Source organism: Octodon degus, unplaced genomic scaffold (assembly GCF_000260255.1).
Source record: "Octodon degus isolate 3935 unplaced genomic scaffold, OctDeg1.0 scaffold00016, whole genome shotgun sequence".
In the NCBI taxonomy this organism is placed as follows: domain Eukaryota; kingdom Metazoa; phylum Chordata; class Mammalia; order Rodentia; family Octodontidae; genus Octodon; species Octodon degus.
This window is the reverse complement of record NW_004524592.1, coordinates 21,628,840-21,656,188: the sequence shown is the minus strand read 5'-3', so window position 1 is coordinate 21,656,188 and position 27,349 is coordinate 21,628,840. Positions and strand designations below refer to the sequence as shown.

The 27,349-nt window shown below is 40.4% G+C and overlaps 1 protein-coding gene and 1 pseudogene across 1 annotated transcript in view; one reads left to right on the top strand and one right to left on the bottom strand.

Annotated features, from left to right (window-relative positions):
• Positions 1-27,349, bottom strand: part of Col25a1 (collagen type XXV alpha 1 chain) — a 466,154-nt gene that overhangs the window by 200,756 nt on the left and 238,049 nt on the right. Inside the window, exons 3-4 of the mRNA XM_012513689.2 lie at positions 11,780-11,824; positions 10,018-10,025 (exon numbers count right to left, since the gene is read on the bottom strand). Of these exons, the coding sequence (XP_012369143.2) occupies positions 10,018-10,025; positions 11,780-11,824 (53 nt within the window). The remainder of the gene's footprint in view (positions 1-10,017; positions 10,026-11,779; positions 11,825-27,349) is intronic.
• On the top strand, positions 13,527-14,004 carry LOC105741582 (annotated as a pseudogene).

Genomic DNA, 27,349 nt, shown 5'->3' with positions numbered 1-27,349 from the left:
TGAGTGTTTCCAAAGCGGGACAGATTCATGGCCGCATTTCTTCACTACAATAAAAAAGTATTCAGCATTTTAAGCACTGCCTGCACAGTAAGCTTTGGCCACACCTTCTACATCACTTGGATTTGCTCCTGGACACAACCTTAGTGCATCTCCTTCCCAGAGGCTGCCCTGACCCCCTCCATATCCAAGCCTGTGAGACTTCTTCCTCTGCTGTGACATATTCTGCACACACTTTTCCTTTCATATCATTCCTATCACTTTGTGTTGCTCTTTTTCTCTACTACATGGTCAAGTCCCTAAAGGCAGGGACATGTTCCCTGTGTTATTTTCCTTATCACATAGCAGGGAACAGGGCACCTATTAGGTGCTCACTATAAATTTGATAAATGAATCAGTGAATGGGCAGTATATTTAAATAACTATAGAAATTAATTATTGGCCATCCTTTGGAGGCTCTCCTGCTTCTAAGTCCTATGCTACACTCTTTATTTTCTTGATCATATGGAAATATTTTCCAAGTTAAAGTGTGGAGAAATTAAACCTAGCCATGTATGTATCTTTGAGGCTGAAGTTTTAGCAAGTGACAAAACAAGCCCAAGTTTTATTTAACCCTAAGCAAATCTTAGCAGAGCAGGAAGACTTAAGAAAATAAAACTTTCACAAAAATATCATGAGTAATGATTTTTTAAGAGCAAGAACATTTTGGTAACCCAGAACTCTTCAGAGTCCTTGGCTTGATGTCTTTTTAATTCTACCAAAGGGAGAATTAAATTTTATTTAATAACTAAAGCCAGGGATTCTTGCCATATTCTAGTTTACAACCCAGTTCAGGGGAACAGTGCACCCTGTGAACTTAGGCCCAGCGCAGGAGAGCTCCGCGGTATCCCATGATCAGAACCGAGGCTGGAGTCATCCTGTGTACAGCAGGCTCACAGGGGCATGTTAAGTAGCTAGCTGGGAGAATGGGGACAGTGAACACCTCCCTGTGTCACCTGCTGCTGAATATTACTAAACACTCTGCCCTTTCTAAGGAAGCACTCAGTCTTTTTTAAAAAAATGTTTTTGTTTTTTTGAGACAGCGTCTCACTGTATAGTACAGACTGGCTTCAGACTCACTATGTAGCCCAGGCTGGCCTCAGACTGGCAGTGATCCTCATGTCTTGGCCTCCTCAGGGCTGGGTTGACAGTCCTGTGCCACCACACCTGGCTTTGCTGCTTCAGTCATGTTCAGAATGAAATGTTCAGAATGCAACTAGCCTGCACCTCATTATAAAGCGGCCTTCTTCAGTATGGCTGATTCCTCCTTCACAAATATACGGGACCCAAAGTCACTTCCCTAGTGTGTCCCATAGGATATTTGCAAGCTGCATAGGCAGATGGACCTAGGAATTAGAAATGTGACTATTTGGTGATAATAGGGTGACACAGGAAGGGCACCCCGCTTGCGTAGGCTGTGCATTGGCATGGCATGCAGGTGCTCGCTGTCCGGACAGCAGCAAAGACTCCAAACTGAGGCTCTTTTTGAATTTCCTTCTTCTAAATTCTGACTGCAAGCTCAATGGGGTGACACATTCCCACAATTCCAGCTCTCTGGGAGGCTGAGGCAGGAGGATTGCACATTTAAGCCTACTGGTCAACTTAGCAATTGAATTAGAGGCGCTCTCATTTTAAAAGGGGACTGGGGACATAGCTCCATGCCAGCCCCCAGTACTAGAAAACAATTGTGAGTGCATCTGGGGGCGTAGTTTAGTGGTAGAGCACCTGCTGGCATGTGTAAGGTTGGATCCTCAGCGTGGCCAGATGGATGGGTGGGTGGGTGGGTGGGTAGGTAGGTGGGTGGATGGATGGATGAATGGATGGACAAATGACAGACACACAGACAGACTAGTTAGATACATAGAAAGACAGAGAGACAGAGACAGACCTGCTCCTTCTTAGTCCATCCACCAAGCATCCACAGCAGAGAGAGCATTTATCCCCAAACTCTTACTTTTCTGCTTTAATCATCTGTTCCTTACTCCAACAAAGGTCACTCACTCTTCAAAAGTAAATCTAAGCGTCATCATTTTTCAAATAATTTTTACTAAAAAAAAAAAAAAAATCAAGCTTTACCCTGAGATAACTAGGCGGATGCCAACAGACATTGCCAACAGAATTCCTTGCTAAGGAGGTCTCTTGACCAAACATGGTTATAAATACAGGGAGACAGAGATGTTCCATGGCCAGAGAAGCAGGGAGCAGGAAAGACCCCCTCACCATGGCGATCAGAACTGACGCAAGAGGGTCAGAGCAAAGCCCTCCTTGCTAGGAACGTGGTGGGCCTGGCTACACAGCCCCTGCTCTTCTGACAAACCTTCAGCTTTTCTGTTGCTTTTGTTTTAAATCTTGCCCTTTTGGCTTCTTTGTATACTTGAGGTTTCCAGTCCTAACAGTTCTAATGAATGTTCTCTGAAGTGTAACACTGTGACAGAAGTGAAGGTGTTACCCAAGCAGCCGCCTGTACACAACTCTTTGGGATTTCTGGTTCTATTTCTTAAGGAATGATTTCCAGATAGAATGGTAGAGACTTTTCTAATTTATTTACTTTTTTCCTCTGAGGTTATACCATTTCTCTACCTCTCTTGGAGTTAGGGATGGTCATCTGATTTGACTCTTGTCAAAATTTAAATTTAAAATTCCTGTGCTTCCAGTAGAAAGAAATCAAGAAAAGTTAAGAAGCTGAGAGAGAGAGAGAGAGAGAGAGAGAGAGAGAGAGAGAGAGAGAGAGACAGAGAGAGAGAGAGACAGAGAGAGAGAGAGACAGAGACAGAGACAGAAAGAGACAGTGACAGAAAGAGAGAGACAGAGAGAGACAGAGAAAGAGAGAGCCCTCCCACTCTACTCCTGTGCTCCATTACCCGATATCCCAATGCCCACGCCCATGAAAACGTCAACACTCAGATGTTGAAGATAGCAGTCTCCATTCCTCCTAGCCCTTGCAGAAAGGCTATCTCTCTTCGTGTGTGAGAAATGGATTTCTTCCCATGACTTAGGGCAGCTAAGGCAGGATCAGGAGTTTGAGATCTATGTGGGCAACTTAGTAAGACCTTGTCTCAAAATACAAAATAAGAAAAATAAACAGGCTGGGGATGTAGCTCTGTGGTGTAGGATCCCTGGACTTGAACCCCTAATACTGCTGCCCAGTTTTTATCTTGGGGTAAGCCAATAACATCTCAGTATCTATCTAATACAACAGTATAATTATTCTAAAATAGATGACATCCAGAAATAGCTTATAAGAAAAAACAATGCTGCAAAAAAAAAGATATTGTCATCATATATTTCCTTTTCTTCCTTTTTAAAACTTTAACACCTTTACTTTATCTCAGTTTTTAGATAAGTTTAGCTGCCATTGGTATCTCCAGAATTCCCACAATTTAACACATTTCTACAATTTACATAAACAAAAGCAGACAAACATCTGAACAAACTGCTGCACTACGACTTCTAGAGTTGTAGCCACCTGAGCGCTGAAAACATTAGACATGGAAAGACACTGGGGAATCTATTCTATGTGATCTTCACCATATTCTCTTTTTCTTCCCCTTTCCGAAAGAAAGACCTATGTGCAGCGTCCCCAAATGAATCACCTCTTTGTGACACCTTACTTTCATCCTCTTATAATTCTGACCACAGCCAGCTTCAAACATAGAGTAATTCTCCAGATTTTTGTCTCTTTGGTTTGTTTATGGAGATGCAACCTATCTAGTTATTGTTTTGTAGCACCACTGCTTCCTACAAGGAAAAGGTTCATTTCCTACAACAGAATATTGCCGTTATAGGAAAAGAGCCAGTACACATTCAAAGGCATAGTCTTTCAGCCCCAAAAGAAATAAAAAATACGACAAAGAAATAATTAGAGGAATATTTGCTAAGAAATTCCATGGAAATATTTTATCTAGTTCCAACCACTACTACTATGCCCCACCTGGACAGGCTCCTACCGAGTCATCCAGGCCAGCTTCAAACTCCAGATCCTCCTGCCTGAGCCTCCCGAGTACATAGCTGGGATTATAGTTGGGCCTCACCATACACACTCTAGTCTTCTTCACTCAAGAGACACAGGTCATATCTCACAGGACTCACCCCCTTTAGACGATAAGAATATTACACATAAATTCACAGGGTAACTGGCAGCATGGAGGACATGAAACCTATGAGCAGCTAAGCAAGACTAAATATGAACAGCCCATGAAAGAGGATGGGCTAAGACACTTAGGATGCAGGTGTCTGAAAGCTGTCTTGTAGAGAATGTGAAAAAGTAAACTTTGAAGACAGACAGGCCCAGGTTGCCGTTCAGTTCTGCCTCCTGCTTGCTACGCATCTTTGGGCCAAGATTAGTCTGGCTCCACCCTCAGCTTCCTACTCTGAAAATGGGTCTAATAAATGCCTAAGTCACAAGAGTGGTAGGAAAAATAAAATAAAATAAAATATAAATAAATAAATAAATAAATGAAAGTTACTTGGCCAGGGAGATGACTCAGTGGAATAAGCATTTCCCTGGCAAGCACGAGGGTCTGAGTTCAATCCTCGGTTATGCAAAAAAAAAAAAAAAAAAAAAAAAAAAAAGTGGTAGGAGTTTGATTTCAAAGAAACACAGCGCAGGTACTGGCTCTCAATTATAGCTATGTGTAAACCCTAGAGAAGGCTTACTCTTGAGCTGGGGAGATAGCTTAGTGGTCTAAGCATTTTCTGGGCCAACACAAGGACCCAAGTTTAATCCCCAGGACCACATGCCATGCCAGCCTTGGGCTGAGCCAGCCACTGAAACTGGGCATGGTGGCACATGTCTGTAATCCCAGTGCTAGGGAGGCTGAGACAGGAGGATCACTATGAGTCTGAACTGGGTAGTGAGACTAGTACAAAATACATAAAAGATGTTTCAAAAACAAAAGGCTTACTCTTAAAATTATCCATTAATTTAAAATTAAAAATTATCCTTTTTTTTTTCAATATGAAGTAAAATGTCAGAGACTTTCATGGAAAGGCCCTAGAGGTTTCTTTTCCTAATTCATCTACCACATTGGCAGAAAGAGTGCTGTGAGCTTAACTTGGCTGAGTCTGTTTCGTTCATCTGTCAACAGGAGTCTGGGGTTCAAACTGAGTTGACAATTATTGAGGGCGGACAGGACAGAATGGGTGCTGTGGTAGCATCATGTTTCACACCTCAGAGGGTTCCAGTTCCCAACATAAACATCATATCCCTGTCAGTCAGGCACCATTATAGACCTTGATAGGTGGAGGTGAGTAAAACAGCCAGCATCAAAAGTTTCCTGCCTTTTCTGGCTACAGTTATGGGACTTGCTTGACTCTGGGACCCAGGACTATCAGAAAGGCATTTCTTTAGGGAATGAAAAGATGGAGAGACTACATCTCCAACTGGCTCTGAAAATCATCAGAACTCTGAGGAACACTTGTTCCATTTGAAGACCTTGAAGTTATTTTGTAAATTCTGATCAAAGTTATTGCTCATAGCAACATGAAAACTGTCCAGCATCTCCAAAGTAGCAGGTGTAGCTGCGCAATGAGGAACTGATGGGAAGGTCACACTTCCAGCTCCAATGTGGTGACATGAACCACGTACTCAAAGGCCTGGCATGGAGACCTTGAGAACAATATTCTAATACATGCCATGCTTAGAGGAAAGTAGAAACAGTGTCTGATTTTCACATAAAACAAATTATACAAATTGCATAAAATTGCTTCTCTAGAACTTTTTAAAATAGAGGCTCCTATGGCAATAAGATCTTTGTGCTGAAATGCATAAGGCTGAACAGCTTCCTGTAGAGCACACTGATATGTGGGATGTGATTCAAGTTGCACTTCAAGTTTTGAATTATAAATGGTCTCAATGTGCAAAAATATGGGAGCTGTCAAAAGAAGTGGATTATTACATATTCACATGTAATTCTAGGGTGACAGACCCAAGTTTTCCAAGACATATCCCCCCCATAAAACCCAACATGTACATGTAAACCTGCTAAATTAAATTCCATCATTAATATAGTTTTTTTGTAAAAAAAAAAAAAAAAAAAAGCTCCCTTAAGGACATTATTTTGGAAGGGTAAGAAAGCCAGATGACTCTTAGTGACAGTGAGAGCCAACGAGATCTGGCATCGGCCCTGCCTCCTGTGGGCCAACCAGGCTACATTTACTAATCTTCCTGGTCATGGTTTTTCTGGGGACAGGAAAGACGCAGCTCCACAGAAACCCAGGGCCAGAGGGAGGTCTGTGGGGTTTGCTTCTGTAGGTTCCAGGTCAAGGAGGGCTCCACAAAAGCGGGGCAAGTTGCGCTCTTGCTTACCGCGGAGCTCCTCATCCTTCAAAGCTGAGACCGAGGCAGAGCCCCCACAATCACAACAACATGCAGGACTACATGTTGCATCCACTTCCTGATTAGTAGAAATAGTTAAATAATTTTTCAAAAGGCACAAACCTAAATGTACACTGCAGACACATAGGAATGTAAAGGAAAGAGACCAAGAATGGGTAGATGGGAAGGGAGGGAAGGGAAAGGGGATGGAGAAAGGAGCTAAGGTGTGTGATGCACAGGCGCCGGCTTCCCACAGGGAGCGTACACATTTGTACTACACACATACATGTAGGAATAAGCTGAACTAAAAATATCAAAAAAATAATAAAACTACATGAGCAGTCTGATGTGAGTTCATGGCAAAGAAATACAAAGGTTAGATACACACAAAGCAGTGCTGAAAATAGAATAAGGTCACTAGAAATTAAATGTTTCAAGAATCAATTATTTCCTTGTTATGAATATACTATTAAGTCTGTCTAACCATAATAATGCCTTCAGAAGTACTTACTTAGAAATAGTACAGAAATTTGTTACAAAGCCACCCACTCCAAAGCCAAAGTTGCAGAAGGCAGATAGTCCTTAGAAACCCCAAATGGGGTTTAGAAATAAGTTTCAGTGGGATTTGTTATTTTATCCAAAGGGTTCCAAAACATGAAACCCTAATATGGTGAAGCTCCAATATACTACTAAGGGTGGCATCAGTCATTCAAGAGATGCAAATTAAAACAACACTGAGATATCATCTCACACCAGAAAGAATGGCTACCACCAACAAGTCAACCACTAACCAATGCTGGAGAGGCTATGGGGAAAAAGGAGCCCTTCTCCACTGTTGGTGGGAGTGCAGGCTGGTACAACCATTATGGAAATCAGTGTGGGGATTCCTCAAAAAGCTAGGATTGGAGGTTCCATTCAAGCCAGCTATTCCCCTCTGGAGTATTTTTCCAGAAGGACTGAAATCAACATACCACAGTGATAGATGTGCATCTATGTTTATAGCAGCACAATTTGTCATTGCTAGATCTTAGAAACAACCGAAATGCCCATCAGCTTAGGAATGGATAAAAAAGATATGGTATTTTTACACAATGGAGTATTATTAAGCTATAAAAAGGGCAAAATTGAGGCTTCTGTAGATAAGTAGATACAATTAGAGATTGTATTGGTAAGTGAACTAAATCACATCTGCATGTGCAAACATCATATTGTCTCACTAGTGTGAAAACATGAAAGAGCATGTTTTATACTATGAAAAGTATAATAGATACTGTAAAAAGTAAATACTTTGTTCAATGGGAAGGAAAAACTAGGAGAAGGAAAAGGACAAATAAACGAATGGAAAAAGATATACTTATGTATATATGCAGGATAGTTTGGAAAAGTGCACTGCCAATTTCTGCCGGTCTCTGACATTTTACTTCATATTGAAAGGAGCAGTTAATGCTTAAAATTTTTTCTTTGTATTCTTTTATTTTGCTTTTCTAATTTCTTAAAACATTTTGTTGTTGTTGTTTTCCTTTTTTTAAAATCAATTTTGCAGGTTTACATCTCGTTACTAAAACAACTAATTTGAAGATAACATCACTCAATACAGCAACCATTATTGAACTCCTATTACTTTGCTTAATGAAATTTTTCATCATTTTTAATGCTTTTTTTTTTTTTTTACTATTTTTATTCTTTAAAATTTTTTTTTTTTTTTTTTTTCAGAACTGGGGATTGAACTCAGGCCCTTGTGCTTTGCAGGCAAGCACTTATCCTACTGAGCCACCTCCCCAGCCCTCTTTAAAAAATTTTTAAAAATGTATTTTCTTCTCTTTTTTAAAATCAGTGTCTTTAAACAACTTGCATTACCTTTTACTGAGTGTGGCAATTCACCATAATGCCTCCTTTCTGTGGCAGGGTTCGCTATGCTCCTTCTAACTTCTTCAGTTTAGTCAAAGTAGACCAGTGTTCTTGCTTGCTTTACTGATTTGCCATTTCACATCTTTATATATTATTACATTATCATTTATTATTATTTATGTCAAGGAATATTGTTTGACCCACCAAACTTGGGTAGCAAGTATCCCTGTCATAACATGTAACCCAGAAGCAATAGGAAAAATGTAGCAAGCTGATTTAAATCAGATATACCTAATTCAATGTCTACTTTGCAAACCCTCTAGTTATGCAACCTTTTATAATTAATCTCTTTGAGCCTCAGTTTTCCCACTGAACAACAGAAGGTTTTTAACAGAGAGTGTCATAGGACAAAATGAAATATGTGTAAAAATACTTCAACGGAATACAGTCTGCCTGCCATATTCTAGGGACATAATATGATAGCTCTCTTCCTTTATATATAATAAGACCATGAAAAACAATATATTTAATTCTGAAATCTAGGCTAGTAGGTGGCCCAAGAAAGCAAAGGCTACATGGCTCTTGTGTTTTCAGGGAAGATGAGGTACCTTTTGGCATGGCTAGCACACACTGCACAGGAAGAGGCCCCGAATATGCTACACTGGCTATAGTCTTCAGAATTTTCTCTAGATAGTCAGGGATTGTTTCTAGTTTTGAAGACAGAGGATTAAATACAAGCCAAAGAGTAAAGGCTCGCAGACCTGGGGCATGCCATCTGCCTAGCATTAAGCAAGAGCCAAAAGTCAGTTACAGAAGCAAACTCACTGCACACATGATTTATGTTCCGTGCTTGAATGTGGCAGGAAGACTGCAAAAGATATTTGGAAGCCAATGCTTCCTCTGACTAGAGTCGATGAGTCCATGCTAACCCCCTCCCTGGACCACGCAGGCCTGTTAGATAAGTTGCCAAGTGGTGCCTGTGACCTCTGCTGCAGAGTGGCTATCTGGGATAAGAAAATATCCCAAGGCCAATGGTCGCTGCTACTGTAAGAGTACAGTGCACTGTATAAACACAGGGGTCACACAGCAGATATCCAGGATATTACTCAAAAACACATCCAGCTTGAAGCTGACAAGATAATCTTTTCCTGGGAGTGCAAAGCAGCCTGGAATGCTGCAGGCATGACCTACTTGAGGAAAGAAAAAGAGAGGGAAACTCTCCATGGGGTCCACAAGGCTCTTTCTGCAGGCCAGCTTCAACAGACTTCAAAGCCAGGGCAGCCCGGGGAGGCAGAGAGACAGAGCCCAAAGGGGGTATCACTTGCCCTATAGTGTTGCCATCTGCATTTGGTGGTGTGGCAAATGCAAGTATTTCAGATACAAGTGAAAAAATAAAAAAGATGTGTGAAATAGCTTGGAGATTTTCCTCAAAAAGAAACCTCAGAATTCTGGGGGAAATATTTAAATGGAATAATAATAAATTATTAAATTATTAAACAAATAATTAAATTTAAATATTTGAATTTAATTTAAATATTCAAATTAATGCTACTTAATTATTTCATAAGTCCCAAGCAAGTAATTGATATGTGATCACATCAAAAATAAAATTTTTAATGGACACATTGCACTCCAAATATCACATGATTACAAAATGTATAATTAAAAAACAAGTAATTTTCCAAGTTTAAGTACTCCTAAGAGGTCAGCAGGATGTCCCTAACTGAAATATTGATGATATTTTGATGTTTTAACAAAGTTTTAACATACGTGATCCTCTTTAATGAACAGCTGAAGTCAACAACCAACATACTTACAGGAGGACCTGTGAGTAGGAGGGGTGGGAGAGAAGAAAAAGGAGAGATGAATTAATGAATACGCAAAATATTCCCCTTAAAGACTCATCACACTACCTGGAACTGAGTGATTATTCAACTTTTCTTAGGTTCTGCACCATTGGCTATCATCTCAGAAAAATGCATTTATACTTGCACACAATCAGACTGATTAATTTGTAGAAGCTTAGCTAAAATATGAATCAGGAGGGTATTTGGTTACTTATGACAGGCAGTATAGAATAGGCAACTTCTTGCATTTGTAAAATAGTTAAATCAGAACTGTCCCTGCTACTTGTTCCAAGAATGTTTTTCACTCAGCATAAAAAAAAAACCCTTAGTGCTCAGGTATATGTGTCTTTAGAGCTATATATTTCTCATCAAAACACATGGAAGAATAATAAATTTCAGTACTTCATATACCGCATGTTAACACCCAAATTCAAAGTAGCTATGAAGTTGTGAACCCACTTACATTTTCCATAGAACTTTGCATCAATGTAACATTTTCTCCTTACTTTTTCTTTCTTTTGACAAAGAACATTTTAGCAATTGTCTGTCTGACTCTAGTAAAGTTTTGTCATTTCTTCTCCCTCAAAATAGTCTTATGAGGCACTCTCTGTTTCGAAGATTTATAGTTTGGTGAAGGTATACTGCTGCAAGTTTCCAATTACTTAGATCCACGGAAGCTTTAAGAGTGAGTTTGAAAATATTCTTAATGGAACCCAGCAGCTGCATTGCCTAAACTAATGAATTTTCACAATCACTTTCTACTGTGACATCTAAGGACTCCTCCCCCATCAGTCTGTACCTGAAAGATGTTTCAACATTTGGCAATCAATTGTCTTTAATACTGACAAATATGTGTAAATACTGGAAGCCAAAATTTCAAACCATGCTATAATCAGATTTAAATTACTTATCTTTAAAGAAAGAATTGATGGTCTGCTAAGAGCTTCAGCTGGTGATTTACGTTTTTCAAATCTTAGACTTATACAGTAAATGAACATAAATATTGGTAGATATTAATTTCAAAAATATTTTAATTTGCCATATCTGTATTACTTTGGCCTAAAAACAAAAAGCTCTTGAAGTGGGACTCAGCATGATACTTCTGTTTCACGTTCAGTTTATGAAAATTTTGTGGCCTCAGCCAAGTGACCTGACTGCTCCAGGCCTTACTTTTGTTGACCACAAACTAAAATGCTAGATGCTTGGTAAGGCTGTTGTCATCACTCAATTCAATAGCTGCAGAAGGAGGACACAGATTTCCAAAGCTTGAAAAGAATGAAAGTTAAAGCATGACACAACTGTGCCAGTTGGATCGGATCACAACAGAGCTTTGCTGTACCTATGCCCTACGATCCTAAGGCAGATGCTTTTGGGGAAAACCTGCGTTTCCTGAACACCTACAAAGAAGGAAGCATGAGAGATGTGGTCACTGTGCGCCCAGCTAGGATATCTGCCATGTACTGGAAGGGCCGCCATAACTCGACATAGCAAGTAGGCCAAATCTGAGTGTCAGTGGTTCCGAAAGTGAACCATGCTTTGCAAACTTCTCCACCTTACAGTTGGATAGAAATAATAAGAACATAAAAAAATTCTAGATGTAGCACAGAAGATTTAACTCCCACCACCACACACACAACCTCAAAAAAGCCAGCATTATCATTAATTAGGAGGAACAGATGTGGGAATCTTCCCAGAATATGAATGACATGAAGCAGCTGAAAGAGAGACTTACCAGATTCTCCTCTTCGGCCCCTCTTCCCCCGTTTCCCTGGAGGACCTGAAATCCAAAGAATAACTTTTGAATGTATTCTAACTGTTTTGTTCTGGTTACAAAACAGTACATAATTTCTACACATTTCATTCTGTTCTTAACCACCAACTTCAAGAAAGGGACCAGATGTTTACAAAGGCCAATCTTGCCCTCGCTGTTTCAGCTCCAATTATAAATGAACATTGGTCCATATGTCTAATCATCTAGTGTTAAGAGCACCGAAGACAGCATTTTTGCATATTCTACTTGGATACTATCAGCAAGAGAGGTTTTGCTGAGCAAACTGATAGTCTGGAGAGTTCATGTTCCCCAGAAATCTGTCTTTTATGAAAGTTTCTGCGTATTACTAATTAAGCATATTAAGTCTAAATGACTATCATTTCTCTTCTGTCAAGTTCATTATGATTATCTCAAGAGTATCTAGTTAGCAGATATCTAAATGTATATACTAGTAAGGAAAAGAATACTTACAAATATTTATATTTATTAACTATGAATATAAATATGAATATATTTGGATTTAATTGAAAATGACCTACAGAGATACATGGCCTTTTTAACTGGGCTGTGTTTAGCTAGTAACTTTGTCTGTTTTTTCTAAGAGACCAGTCCACTGCTTTCGTATAATGAATAGCCTATATGAAGATGCCATTTAGAGAGTAGAGAAAACACTTTTATTCCCCTTTCAGCTCCCTGTGAAGACCACCGAGCTCGTGTGTACTGGACCCAGCACATGACTGTGGCCCTACACAGCATTCAAGCCATTATTCTCAATTATATAATTTCTGTCCTCATTCCCTTGGGCAGGAATAGTTCCCACTGAATTACAGTTCAGCCAAGTAGGAGAGCAATTAGCCCATAGTGAGAATCAAGGACTTGCAAGGCTGCCTGAGAGAAACTAGCCAAGGAAAACAAAACGCAGCTCAGCCTGAAAGAATGAGCTGCTAGGCAGGACTGATGACATCCACACGGCAGAAGGCTCAAGACACAGGCAGGCAGGGAAGGCCCAAGCACACAGCTACATCCGTGTGCTGCTGTCCAGGAGCTGCTACCCTGCATGTGGCGCCACTGTTGGGAGCTCTGGCCACATCAGTGACCCCGAGAGCTCATGCCCTAACCTTCACCAGGACAAATCTGGCCATTTGTGCCTTGTTATAATGTACAAAAGCAATTAAATGTTAAAATCAACTAAAAAACATGAGCCGGGGCAGCTCTGCAACAATTTCTGAAAATGCCTTTGGAAATTTCAGATTTGCTTCTGTATTCTGGAATAAAAGGAGGTTTTCACTGTATTTAATGTGTTCGTGGCCAGATAGAGAGCAGGAAGAAAATCATAAAAATAGATAAATAAACCTGGTGGGACCTTACTAGGTATGAAAAATATACATTGATACACCTGTCCAAACATATATGTTCTGATATATTCTAATATATACAGCTTTCTAAAGATTAGCAATCAGAATTTTTGTGGTATAAAGTCACTTAAACTAAGGACTGTGGCAGCAACCACTGCACACTTCGGATGTCTATGGTTCACTTAGGAAAACCGTTGGTGAAAGCCTCTGTTGAAGACAGACTAGGTGACAATTCTCCAGAATCGAATCCAGAAGTCACAAGATTGAGCTTTATTACAAGTGTCAAATTAAAAATACTTCACATTGAAACATGTAGAAAGAGATATAGGAGCCTTTTTACCAAGACAGCACTGAAGGCAAAGAAGGAAGCCCCTGCCCATCCCAAAGCTGAAGCCAAAGCAAAAGCTTTGAAGGCTAAGAAGGCTGTGCTGAAAGGCATCCATAGCCACAAAAAGAAGATATGAATGTCACCCACCTTCCACCGTCCCAAGACACTGCAGCTCTAAAGGCAGCCCAGATACCCTCGGAAGAGCAACCCCAGGAGAAACAAGCTTGACCACTGTGCCATCATCAAGTTCCCCCTGACCACAGAGTCAGCCATGAAAAAGATCAAGGACAACACACTCATATTCATTGTAGACGTCAAAGCCAATAAGCACCAAATCAAACAAGCTGTGAAGATTCTCTATGACATTGATGTTGCCAAGGTCAATGCCTTAATCAGTCCTGATAGAGAGAAGAAGGCGTATGTTCAACTCACTCCTGACTATGATGCATTGGATGTTGCCAACAAAATCGGGATCATCTAAACTGAGTCCAGCTGGCTAATTCTAAATACATACTTTTTTCTCAGTTAAAAAAAAAAAAAAAAGGAAAGAGATGCATAAGATGGTCAGTAGGTAAAGATAAAAACGTTAGAAATGACCACAAAGGAAACACAATGGTAGGTATTTTCACTGTCTGCCCGCTCCTCTCCACAGAAGGTGGCAGGAGGCCTTGTCCTGACTTTTATGACAAATTGTAGAAATTTGTACTTATTACTTATCAATTGGAAATTAGTTATTTGCTATCCTTCCCCCAAAAAAGTTCCTTTAAAATAGTAAAATTTTATCAAGCAAAAACAACTTGTTATTTTTTATATTTAAAAGAGCTTATAATGAAAGCTACTAAAATAGATATCAGATTATAAAACATTATTTAAAAAAACAGTGTTATCTTTTGAAGAAATCAAAACCAGCTACCTCTGGATACATCTGCCTCAAACATTCAGTCAGCAGTTCCAAAGAAATGAACCAAGAATCTGTTAGATTGAGAATTGATGAGTAGAATGTCAGAAAACAAGCTATTTGGCAAGAAATCCATGAAAGATGGCAGAGTTTTATGAAGAATGCTATAATATTTCAGAGAGAAACTGAAGCTAAACTGAGTTATGAAAAGAATAGATCTAAAATTCATTGGATTTACAAAGAAAACATTAGGTTGAGGCGAAGTGTCATGACAATAGGAAGCCAAAGAATAAATACCCAGAGAACATGATACTGAGCGTGGTGAATTAAAAGATTATACAAACAAAAAAGTCCTGAAGATTTTGCTCATGAAGAGGATGCCAAGTTTTCCTCTCTTTCTCTCTCTCTCTCTCTCTCTCTCTCTCTCTCTCTCTCTCTCTCTCTCTGTCTCTGTCTCTGTCTCTGTCTCTGTCTCTGTCTCTCTCTTTCTTTTTCCTACTACTGGGCTGGGAGTCAAACTCAGGATTTCATGCGTGCCAGGCAGGAGCTGAGCCACTGAGCTGTACCTCAGGCCCCAAGTGAATGTCAAGTTTGAAGGAGTCTAACCTTGCAGCACAGATAAAACAGTTGGATCTTGTATCTAAATTTAAGAGTAAAAATTAAAATTGAATTAGATGAGGTGAATTTGACAGCGGGCAGCCAGCAGATCAGACCAATAAGAAGGGGAAAAAAATGAGAAAGACACAAGATGGGTACTTCCCAGGCAAAACTGATGTTAACAATAGCTGAAAAATGCAGTGACCATTTCCCTTCCTAACTGAGTGATGCAGAGGGTGTCAGGCAGGCAGAAGTGCCAGGAACAAATATAGAAGCTAGAACTTTCTTGTTCATTGAATTTGGCCAGAGCTTTGCAACAGAATTTTTCAGTGAATTCTGTCTGAAGAATGACAGGACTCTGCAAAACAAACTGGTTCAAAAATATGGATGGAAAGAGACAAGGCAGAAGGTACTGGCCAAAGAGAAAGTGATGGTTTCAAGTGGCGAATTCATGTAGTGAAAGATGAATGACACAAATCCAAGGCAGACTACAATAGCAAATTCATGGCAATTGCTACCGCTCATGCTTCAGAAAGTCTTCCTGCTAACTTCACAAAAGCATAAGGCAAGCATCCTGAGGCTTGGGAAAGTTTAACCATAATGGAAATACATTGTAAACCCAACTGTGGATAAACTCAGGTCATCAAACAACATCATAGCAAGTTCCCTTACACGAAGCCAGTCCTGCTGGCTCATAGCCAATATTGCTGAAAGATTCTACTCCTAACTAACAACATACCTGGTAAGATTTTTCTCTAGGCTAAATAAACATGCACCTAGAAGTGACCAAGAAACTGTGAGCCTTTGTGTAGTCTTGCAAATAAGTACTTTCTGGAAGTAGCTGAATATTGTTATCTGGTTTATCTGATCAATGACCCAAATCTGTCAATCCTACCATTTCTTGTTTCTCCTTTCCGTCTGTCAATATTTCACATTCAAGCTTAAACATAACCTTTCTGGATCTCCTGAGAAGAGATTTTTACAGGGATTGTATTTGCATTTCATAACACTTTTAGCTCTTCTAAACATTCACAACTAAGCATGCAGAGTGTTAGAGAAGGGTTTCAGAATTCGTAATGAGCTTGGTGTTTCACTCCGACCTCTTGTTTGCTATTCCAACATACATTTCTGGTCATGTCTGCTTTTAGGTGAACAGGTATCTTGAATAGGAAGCACAGCGAGCACTCATGCTCTCTGTGGCTACGCGTCAGCATGTTGTCATAAAACCTGAGAAAAGAAAGTCACATGGCCATTTTGATGTGAGTGTGACTTGGTGGTCACTAGGATAGGGACCAGAGAACCAACATCTGATGAAATTTTTTGTGAAGGAGGTAATGAATGTGCATGAACACATACTAGGCATTCAATAACCATTTGCTTTTTCTTTTGCTTTTTTACATTTTGTTTTTGCTTCATTGATAATGATTAGAATGTATTTGCGTATCTGATCCTAAAAGCAATACGTGTGTGTGAAAAAGACTATGAGAGGTGAATAGTAATTTCTAACCATAATAAAAGAGCCAATTTAGTGTGATGGTGAGAACACAGAACAGTGATAAGTTTTCATTATGTGAAAAATTGAGGGGTTCAATCCCCGGTGTGCTGTGCTGGCCCAGGCCCCGGCCCTGGCCCCGAGGATGCACTGAGACAGTGATTGAGACAGAGCATGGTGGCCTGTGCCTGTAATCCCAGTGTTTGGAAGGCTGAAAGCAGGAGGATCACTACAATTCTGATCTTCATAGAGATACCCTGTAGAACCTGTACTAAATACATATAAAAAAGAAATAGAACTAGTTTTCAGTTCACTTTGATTTAATCTACATTCTGATAAATAAGACTATTCTTGCTACATTTATACAACTATCACAAGGCTAAAATATGTCAAGTATCATATATATATATATATATACATGATATATATACACATATATATCATATATATACACTAAATGAGTTTCTTTCATTTTTGCTAATGCATTCATGTTCATAAACTATGCATATATTATGCTACTGCTATTCATTAATCAATATAGGAAGACTTCCAAACAGCTTAACACATTAGAAGAAAATGTTGAAACATATACCTATCATCTCCAGATATATAACAACCTTTTAAATTTACAAGATACCCTACAGCATCTATAAAACTGATAGTCCCCCCCCCCAAATACTCTTATTCAGAATTCTACAGGAAGGTAACTGGAAGTGTTAGGGCAAGGAAAGAGCTGGAAAGAGGGAGGCAAGGAGAAGCCTCTCAGCAGACGCAGGCTGGACAGGGGAGGTAGGAGGAGCCATGTGTGCTCCCCGGAGCTGCTCCACCCTGTGAGCCAGGGTTGGGGCTCTAACAGCTGCAGCTGGCTCTAGGGAGGAAGCCACCTGTCTGGGTGCACAGCAGACAGTGGATCATCCCCTTTCTGAGTCTATCTCCCCATCCTGCAGCTACGTGCAGAAGGCTAAGCCAGGTTTCCCTTCAGATCTCTGGATTAACCTTGCAGGCAAGCATAGATTAATTTCAGAGCCCTCCCACCTGCTTCTTTGCCTGATGCCTAAAATTCCTCCAAGATGGACCAAAGCCTTTCATTCCACAATTAGAAGTAAAAGGCTTAAACAGCAAATGCCTGGTAGAAGGGGAATAGGAACTAACACTGATTCTTTGTATTCTCCTAAAATGTGCTACAGCATACCGAGGAGCTCTGATGCATCCCGGAGCCTTGCACTATGCAGGGTGACCAGAGCAGTGCAAAAATGCCATACTGGATGGCAGTACTTGAATACATACTGGGTGATGCACGTGTACCACTGCATCACATTTCCATAAATTTAAAAGGAGACCAGCTGCCTAGCGTATCACACATAGGAGCCCGGCTTCTTAGCTCCCAACTCAGCCTCTTGCCTCCATGACCTTCCACAGATGCAGTGGCTGCACAGAGCCATAGTGAACTTCCCGCAAGGCTTTCTTTTCCAGTGGCCTGCCAGGTAACTCTGTAGTAGGCTACTCAGGTGGACGTACCACCACCCCTCTTCACAGTCCTGAGCCCTGGGACAGGGATTCCCCACCTCATCCTCCAGTCCACAGCGTGGTGCTGACCACCCAAGACCTTAGAGGAGCAGTGCTGTGGGCTATCGGGTATATGTCTACTTTACTTCATACTGCTCAATTTTCCATTCATGATCCCACACCTATATGTTTTTATTTTATGAAAAAAATCCTAACAAAATAAGAAGAGAGGGCTGGCCAGATAGCTCAGCAGACCAAAGCACCTGCTTAGGCAGGCGCAGGGACTGGGGTTCGATCCCCAGTGTGCTGTGCCGGCCCCGCCCCCAGGGTATGTTGAGACAGCAATTGAAACTAGGCTAGGGGGTGTGGGCCTGTAATCCCGGCGCTTGGTAGGCTGAAAACAGGAGGATCACTATGAGTCCGATCTGTATAGTGAGACTCTGTAGACCCTGTACTAAATACATTAAAAAAAGAGAGTAATAGTTAATACACTGTATTTTTTTTATCTTTGAAAATAGTTACTAAGACAAGGACACAAAAAATTGCCTCTTGCAAAGAAGAAGCAAAGAGACAATAGCACAACACTTCATCAAATTTTGAAAGAGAATTTTTTTTTTCAGGAGATTTACTTTCCAAGTATTTACTTTTTAAATCAGCATGGGCTCTACCACAATATATAACACAGGCTTGTTTGTTTCTGGTGTCTTCCACATGTGTTTTTGCTTGATATGTCCCCAGTTGTACAGTGGTACCTTGGCTCACCCCCTCGGTTCCTGCCATGATTCTGACGGTCACCCAAGCTGGAGGAGAACTGCACCCAGTTTCCCCAGGAGGTCAACACTGAACCTGACCAGTGGCTCTTGTTCAATTTGCTTTATGACCAGAATGCTGGAAAGAATTAAGTTTGTGAATCGAGGCAGCACTGTAATACTTAAGGAATATCTGTTTGTAAAAGAAAGTTATAGTAAATAAAAGTGATAATTTTAGAGTAAAATAGCTGCATCTCATAACTCTCATTAGAAAGTATTTTTCAGATATACAGTACTTTATTTTTATTTTTGAGCAGTGCTGGGGCATAGACCCTAGCATCTCACACTTGTCTGATAAGTGCTCTACCAATAAGTCATACTTGGGCCCCAACACTTATTATATTTAAAAGCAATGAGTTCAATTTAAAATTTGGAAAAATATCTCTTTGTTTTCTTTTACAAAAACAAGAGACAACTAGCAAAAGTTTTGAGGTCTATATTCCTATAAATTATTAGGCTGGTAAAGCCTAAAACTAGTTTGCTAGTAAAATTGTTTACTTTGTCTTAGTCATAAACAAAAGCAAACTCATTAATTTTTAATTTTCAAACCCTAACTAGATCACGCCATAATTGTAATACTGTGAACATTTATGTTATAGGGTGGGTTTGTTTTGTTTTGTTTTGTTTTTTTGTACAGGGTCTCACTATGGAGCTCGGACTCCTAGTGATCCTCCTGTTTCAGCCTCCCCAGTACTGGGATTACAGGCATGCACCCAGACTTGGTGGCTAGCTTGGTGTACCTGGGGTGGGGCCAGCACTGTGGTCCCAGGGATAGAACCTGGGTTCTTGTGCTTGCCTAGACAGGCACTTAGACTGCTGACCTGTCTCTGCAGCCCTATGTTATGATCTTCTAAATGCTGTACAGTTGTTTTGTCAAATTCCTAGACTGATTAAGTCAAATAAAAATACTCGTATCTTTAATTTTATTGCTATTCTTTTATAAATATGGTGTTCTAAAGCTTTTACATAGGACCATCTCAACAATTCCATATAAAACATAAAATATGTAAAAAATTGTGTTCATTAAGTGACAATTTCTTAAAAACAATGGGAGTAACTTTGGGTCTAGAGATCAGTGGTAGGGTACTTGCCCAGCATGCATGAAGCCCTGCATTTAATTTCCAGCATTGCAAAAGAAAACGCCAAAACAACCCAATATGACCTAAAGAAGGTACTAACAGGCAAAAAAATGAAGTTCCTTGTGTGACTAATAAATATAGGTTCATGAACAGTCTACATACACATGAGTCTACATGCAGCCAACTGAGAGGATATGTACGTGTATTTGTTGAAAGTAAAATGCAATACTTTCTTGGGATTTAAAGGTTTAAAATATACTTCTCATTGGGAGAGTTCTTAAACAGTAAGACATGCCTTTCTGTATTTCTCATGAAATATGCCAAGAGCAGAATTCTCATTTTATTTCTACACTTTTTCAATTTGAAATATAGTGGAAAATTTAACCATTGCTATTTAAATGTTTAAAATAAATACCACAATATCAAATTGTGGTGAATGTAATTCTCAAAATGATGTGAGCCTGTCAGTTACTGTCAAATAGTTTGAGTTTGTGTTCCTTGTGGAGAGGCCAATAGACCAAAATTGCTTTCCAAAACTTTTTTCCTGTGACCCCAGTGTAAGTTCTAACTGGTGCTAGGTTTCAATGAAACATTTCAGGTCTATTCAGAATTAATCCATACTTATACATTTTGTAACTAAGAAAGAAATGCCCAAATTTATGAGCTAATTGAAGACTTTCATGAAATATACTAGAAAAGTACTGAACCTAAACAAAAAGAAGAAATTTCTGGATCCAGTACAGTGAAAATGTCTTGACTTTGTGTAGATGTTTTGCTTCCAGAAGTGGAATTCCTACAAGCGAGGGATTGCTCTTGTTGCTGCTCCTAATATTAGGACACTGCAGAATGAATACTCAGTAGAAACTGTGCAAGGTTACACATAGCCTGGCGTTGCAGTTCAGTGACTTTAATGAGGTCTGATGTGGCACAGTTGTTATTTCTATCATTCTTTTCCCACACAAAAAGTGTTTCATTATTATGGTGCTAGAATGTTCTACCACAGGATCCTTCAGGGGATTTATCATGACAGCTTTTAAAAAAAATTCTACCTGCTTGGGAGAGGCTGTAAGATGTCAGAGAGTAGGGACTGGGAAGTAGGACAGCTTGTTTCTTTGTGAGATTGCATGCTACGTCACAAGATCAGTTATCGCTTGGAGGATATAATATTGTTCACATAAGAAAAAACTTAGTTGATACACTTTCAGGGGAAAAAACTTAAATGGACTTCCTCAGGTATATGCTTCTAATGGAAGTTAGAAGGTGAGATGAGCTTGGGATTTTGGGCAGATTTACCCTTCAGGATCTGTTCCTTCATCTATAAAATGCAGACAGCATTGATGTCAGAGTCCGGGTTGCACAGCCTAGTGATCATAGAGGGCTCTAATGGCACAGCATGATGCTAGTGAGTGGACATGGGGTTGGCCTGGCTGGGTTCCTAATACCAGGAGAACCATTTAAATACATAGCTGACATAAAGTGAACCACTTTCTTCTCCTCTTCCTCCCTCTCCCCTCCCCCTCTTCCTCCTCTTTTTTTCTCTTTTTTAAGAAACTACTCTTTAGACAATTTCCTCCTCCTCCTCCTTTTTGAGACAGGGTTTCACTACATAGCCCAGGCTGGCCTTGAACTTGCAGTGATCCTTCTGCTCAGACTTTGGCTTGCTGGGCTGACAGGTCTGTGCCACCACACCTGGCTGAACATTCTTTAAATACTAATGATTATAATTATTTTGCACACCCGTAACTATTTCTCACCTATCCATTAGGTCCTTTGCAAACAGTTCTACACATCGAGCTCTTACATCAGCTCAGACTCAGCATTCTAAAACAAAACCACTGCCTTTCTAGCCAAGGAATTTCATGGCTTTCAGAATTTGGGTTGTCATGACAATTTTTTTAATTCACATAAGCTATAATTTCCAGGGCTTTTACAGAGCTTCTCATTTTCAGAAATGTGGTGCTTTCTTGCTATTTTTCTTTGAAGCAGCTCTGAACATAACCCTTTCTTGACATTCTCATTGTTAATGCTATAGCTTCAGTCTTGGCTTTTCAGCTCTAAATTTTTCCTAATCTCTCTCAAATCCACCTGCAGAGAACCATTAGAATAATCATTTCAACACACTTTTATCATATAATCCCCTGATCAATAAAGTCCCATACAGACATGGGGAGAAGTAGTTATTAGGGCCAATGCAGTTTTCACCATCCAGCCCTGAAGTGCTTTGGACTAATCCTTGGATTTTTATTATTCTTTGCGTCCTCATAAATTTAATCTCTAGAAGAGACATAAAAATATCATTAAATTTAAAACTAAATGTTTAAAAGCCATTTTACTGCATGGCAGGAGGTGGTAGAGGAGGGAGACGAAGAGGAGAAGCACTGAGGTGATGCATGAGTAACGATGCTTCCTCCTTTTCCTCGTATTTGGCCCATTGTCCCCCGTCTTTCTTCCAAGTTGTACATTAATTGATTCTCACTGGGTTATCAATTCTGCCTCTCTGCAATATTATTACCAGGTTAGTAAATATTTTAAGAGTTTTATTATTACAAGTATGCAGTTTTTCACATCTTTATCCTCAGTTTCCTAAACTGGAATAAGAACAGATTATACACTTCAGGCTGCAGTTTAAGGAGGAACTGCTGTTTGCCTCTTACAGAAAATAGTTTCTTCAAGGCTATGATGTACTTGGAAACACCACGCCTATGAAAAGGGCTCCCCCCCCCCCCGAAATATCAAATTACCTGTTCAACCTAAGTAGCTCCAAAGACAGTGCAGGTTAGAACAATGGTTGGCCTCCCCCAGAAAATGTGAACATAGGTCATCCTCACCAGAGAATCGAGTCCCACGTGGCCATTTCAAACAGATCCCCAGCACCCCCTAAGCTCACTCACAGAGCTTCATTCCCTCCTTCAAAATAAATAGTTATTTCATTACAGAGAAGTCTCAGATTCATCCTGACAGGAAAATTCCCTTGAACACAAAAATGTTCTGAGTAGATTTCTGCAAATAAAATCTCTCCACATGATTGCATGGTGTTGCTAGCTGTCTACTGCTCCCGCAGCCACTGCAGGGCACGGAAGCAAACATTTCCCCGGGGAGTTACAGATACGCCAACCCAGACATACGATTTAAGCTTTGGAAGCTGGCTTTCTTTGTTATGTCAAGTAGAAACTCGGAATTTTAAAACATTGAAAACCTTTTACTTTGGGGACACACGTGCTCATAGCCTTTGATGTAAAAATAAATAAATAAATAAATCAGCATTGTGCTGGCTTTTCTTCTGGGATCTTTTGTTCTAACAAAGATGGGAGCTTCAGAGCATTCCAAGAACTGCATGTGTATTAGGGGCCAGCAAGTACTGTCTCTAATGCCAGCACCAAGCAACTTCAAGGACTTAGGAAAACCCCCTGACAAGTAGACCAGGAGCTCCAGAACTAGCTACAGGAGTGCAAGTTGAAGGCTTACACTTGAAGGTTATGGACCGAGATCATTTTAGAGTGCAACTTGAGTTCTTTGACTTGGCACTACGGTTATCATGTTAGTTTTTCTTGCAATAGGACAATCTTTAAATATGATATCTTAATCCCAGAGCAGGGGAGGCTGAAAACAGGGGGATCGCTACGAGTCTGAGATGCGTAGTGAGACCCTGCACCAAATACATAACAAATAAATAAAATAAATGTGACATTTTATTATGCCACATGGTATTAGAGGTTTGAAAACCCTCCAAGAAAATGTTTGCTGTGGTAAATACAGAAGAGATGAGTACTCAGAATGGAATTGATCCTATGAAGTCTACTCAATGCTGCTTACTAAAATGACCCATTTTTAATGTGCCATTTGGGCTCATTAGGTGTCTTTCAAGGCACAAAAGACAGTGTCTTGAATAAGATTATTGCATAATATATATCAAGTAAGTTTCTCACACAAAGAGCTTTGTGTGAAATGTGTTCAACAGCATTTTCACTATAAAGTGATTCTTCTTATGTCTATTGAAAAGGGAATAAAAATAAGAAAATTAGGATCTTAATCCATCTTGACACGACCTATATTCTCCCCGCATGCACATTCGTGAATATGTATGATCTAATCAGGGTTAGTCACTTCCCATATGCAGTTTCTTCACTGCACAGTCATTTAAGAAATTCTTAAGTTCCGTTGGTACGCTTTGAAGCTAGTTGTTAATACTCAGCCTGAAAAAAGGATTACTATAAATAAAACGAATCCCCTAGGCACCTGATTGAATTTGATTGTCCTCAGAATATTTTGTGCTGAGATAAATGTGGGTAGAACTAAGACAATTCCTGGATATTAAAATGTTTTGAGTCAAAGAATAAGCATGAATGCTTTGAGCTGTCAGCACTTTATATGCCTGTGTATGTTTGGTTTCTTCCTGAAACGATCTCTTGAATTTCTGAGAACTGCAAAGGCTAAAATAAAATTAAAGCAAAGAACAACGCTGGCTAGCATGCAACCCAGCATCACATTGCAAGAGGCTGTGGTCATGCCACAGTTGTTCAGGGAAGAGAGCTAAAGAGCGGTGGGCAGGTGAAACTTTAGCCTGTTTGAAAAGTAGACGTAGTGAGGAAGAGGCAGATAGAGAGAAAGGCATACACAAGCACAGCTAGCCATGCGCACAGCAGCTAGGAATTTAGGCTTAGGTAAGGCTGCCTACGTGAGGTTGGTCCAGATTACCAAAGCCTTCTAATGGCAGAAGGGAGGAAGTTCTCTGGTGGGCAACAGGAAGGAAATAGTGACTGGATTGCAAGTGATGGAAGAGGTGTTGCAGGAGGCAGGAGAGTCAATTATTCGTCTCCCACAAAAGCCAAGGCAAAGGTGACAAAGAGATTAGTGCCAGTGGAGACAATTAGATACTAAAAGTGACCTCTGACAAGAAATGTAGAGGCTTACTTGGGTGTAGCAAATGGACAGCTGAGGATGAACATCAAGATGGCCTCTAAGTTCGTGCCTCACAGAGTAAGCCACGAGGGGCACTGTACAAACATGGTGCGCAGAGGAAGCGAAGGGTCCCTCTCTTACCAACACAGCCATCAGGTGGCAGGCTTGGCCCTTGGAAACAGTATTAGAATACAGGCATGTTCCCATGAATAGGATCCTCTGCAGTGTACATTTCCTCTTTCAAGATTCACAAACCTTTACAACTGAAAATATGGGACTCAAACCTTGGAAAATGCTTGTTTTTATATTTGGACATCTGTATCACTGAAGATCAGTGTCATCAATGCTGTGACTAAGTTCCTCCCCACAGAATGGGCTCTGACTTGGTGATACCACAGAACCTGTAGTAACAACCATAAGAGTGAGTCCAGACCAACTAACACGATCAGTATCTTTTTACTGATTGCTTCCACTGGAAATCTCTAAAATCCTTTCTAGCATTTCCTCGGACACACAGTGATTTCTTTCAGGATTTCTAGCCATGGAATTGTTGATGTGAACTATCTCTGAAATAAACAGACAGGAGGATCATGGAGAGAGAGCTAGAGACTCTTGAGACATTGATATCCTTAAGATTTCTTGCCTGTAACATGAAAATATTCTATCAGAGCTCCACATTTCTGAAAAATATTGTTTTAGGAGAAGAAAAGGAAATCATTTATTTCTTCACTCAAGGACTGTTCCTGCTTTCCAGTACCTGTAAGTAGTGACCTTGGGTCTAGCCACCCAAGTCCACTGATTCCACATCCCGCAGGCAGGCATGCTACTAAATGGCTACGTATAATAACAGGAACCACTGTGTTGTAGAAGTGGAGGAAGAACGACAATGATGGTACCTCGAACGCAACATGCAGGTCAGACAGAACCCACTGCACTGCTTTTCAGACCTGGGGTAAAGGTGGAGAGTGGTCCCGAGCGTGCACAGTATGTTCTGCGTCTCTCACACTCCTTTCAACTTTGGACTGATGGCTGCAGCTGAGAAATTCCAGAGGGATTGAGGAGGGGAAGTGCCCGGGGTGTGAGGCAGGCACACAAATCCCTCTGGAGTCCTAATCATGCGGCCTGCTTCCCCACAAGCTGGAAGCGCAGTTGTTTGATCCTGCTATGGGCTCTGCCTCCCTTGGGAAGAAACAGGAGACAGTTAGGAAGCAGGAATGCTTACATCCAACTACATCACAGGCTGCAGTCAACAACAGTCAGCCCATGGCCAGCTACCCTCACCTCAGCTACTAGCTCCACACTCTGGGAGGAGGAGAGCTGGCTTCATAGTTACTCCACAGAACACTGTGTTATGCTACAAAATATTGATGCAGTCACTCAAACAATACCAAATAGCTTATAAACCTCTGTTCTTGGTACCTTCTCAGGCATTTTTGTGTTTAAGGAATAAATTTCTTGTCTCTCAATTTATTATTTACTTCTACTCTCTTGGATAAAATATCTAATATTAACTTCGAGAAAATCGTGTAACAATAATGACTGAACAACTTCTATTTTCATTCAAAGACTAACTTTGGTCATTGGGCCTTGACTTTGAGCCAAGATTAATATATGGTGACAGATTAAAGTAGCCACTATACCGCTAGGTTTTTTGTTTCATGCCAGCCACCAACGATGAAATGCAATATGGTCAGATTAAAGGTAGTGCACAGCTACCCTTGTGTGGGAGATGTAGCTCTGCTGAACGCACACATGCTTCCCTTCAGTTAAATCCAGAACCTGGAGCTGGGCAGAGTCGCATCAAAGTCTTCCTCCACTTGCCCTGGGAAGGCACATACATCATTTCAACTGAAGCCCAGCGACAGCTGCAGAAATGAACTTAATGCCATTAAAATAACCAGCAATCTAGAATAAATGTGAAGGCAATATCTGGGCATTCATTTTTTAACTGAATTACACGAGCGCTCCACATTCAGAACTGATCTGCAGTGCGTGCGGCTCACTAGCACCAAACTGTCAAAGTGCCTCCCCTCCTAGCACCCTGACCGTTCTGGCCCCTTCCGTGCAGCCTCCTAATCCCTATACTCCATGAGTGCTGAAGGAGATCCAGGGCATAGCTTCTGGCATCGACACTGGCATCTTTTACAATTGGTTGGTGTTTCCACCACACTCCTTGGTAAATACTTGGACTTCCATGAGCACCACAGCCCTGGTCATACTGCCCTCAGTCATTCCCTTACACATCCATTCCCACTCCTGTTCTCAAGCACTTGATGACAGGGCACCCATCTCGTTCACCTTTGAGCGTGAGTGCCTACGAGGATGACAGTGCATGAATAGACACTTGGTGAATCTGCAGATAAATAAGCTACAAAAACCCAATTACACCTTGTCTGTTTGAAGGTGTAACTTTCATGTGAGTTATTTTCATTTCTTATCCTGTATTAATAGTTTTTTAGAAGGTTTTCCCTAAAACAAATAGGAAATTAAATTTTCTTTGGTTTTCACATAGAAAGGCAGTGATGGCAAATAACAATTTCTGAAGAGAACTCTTAAATTAATTGTGCT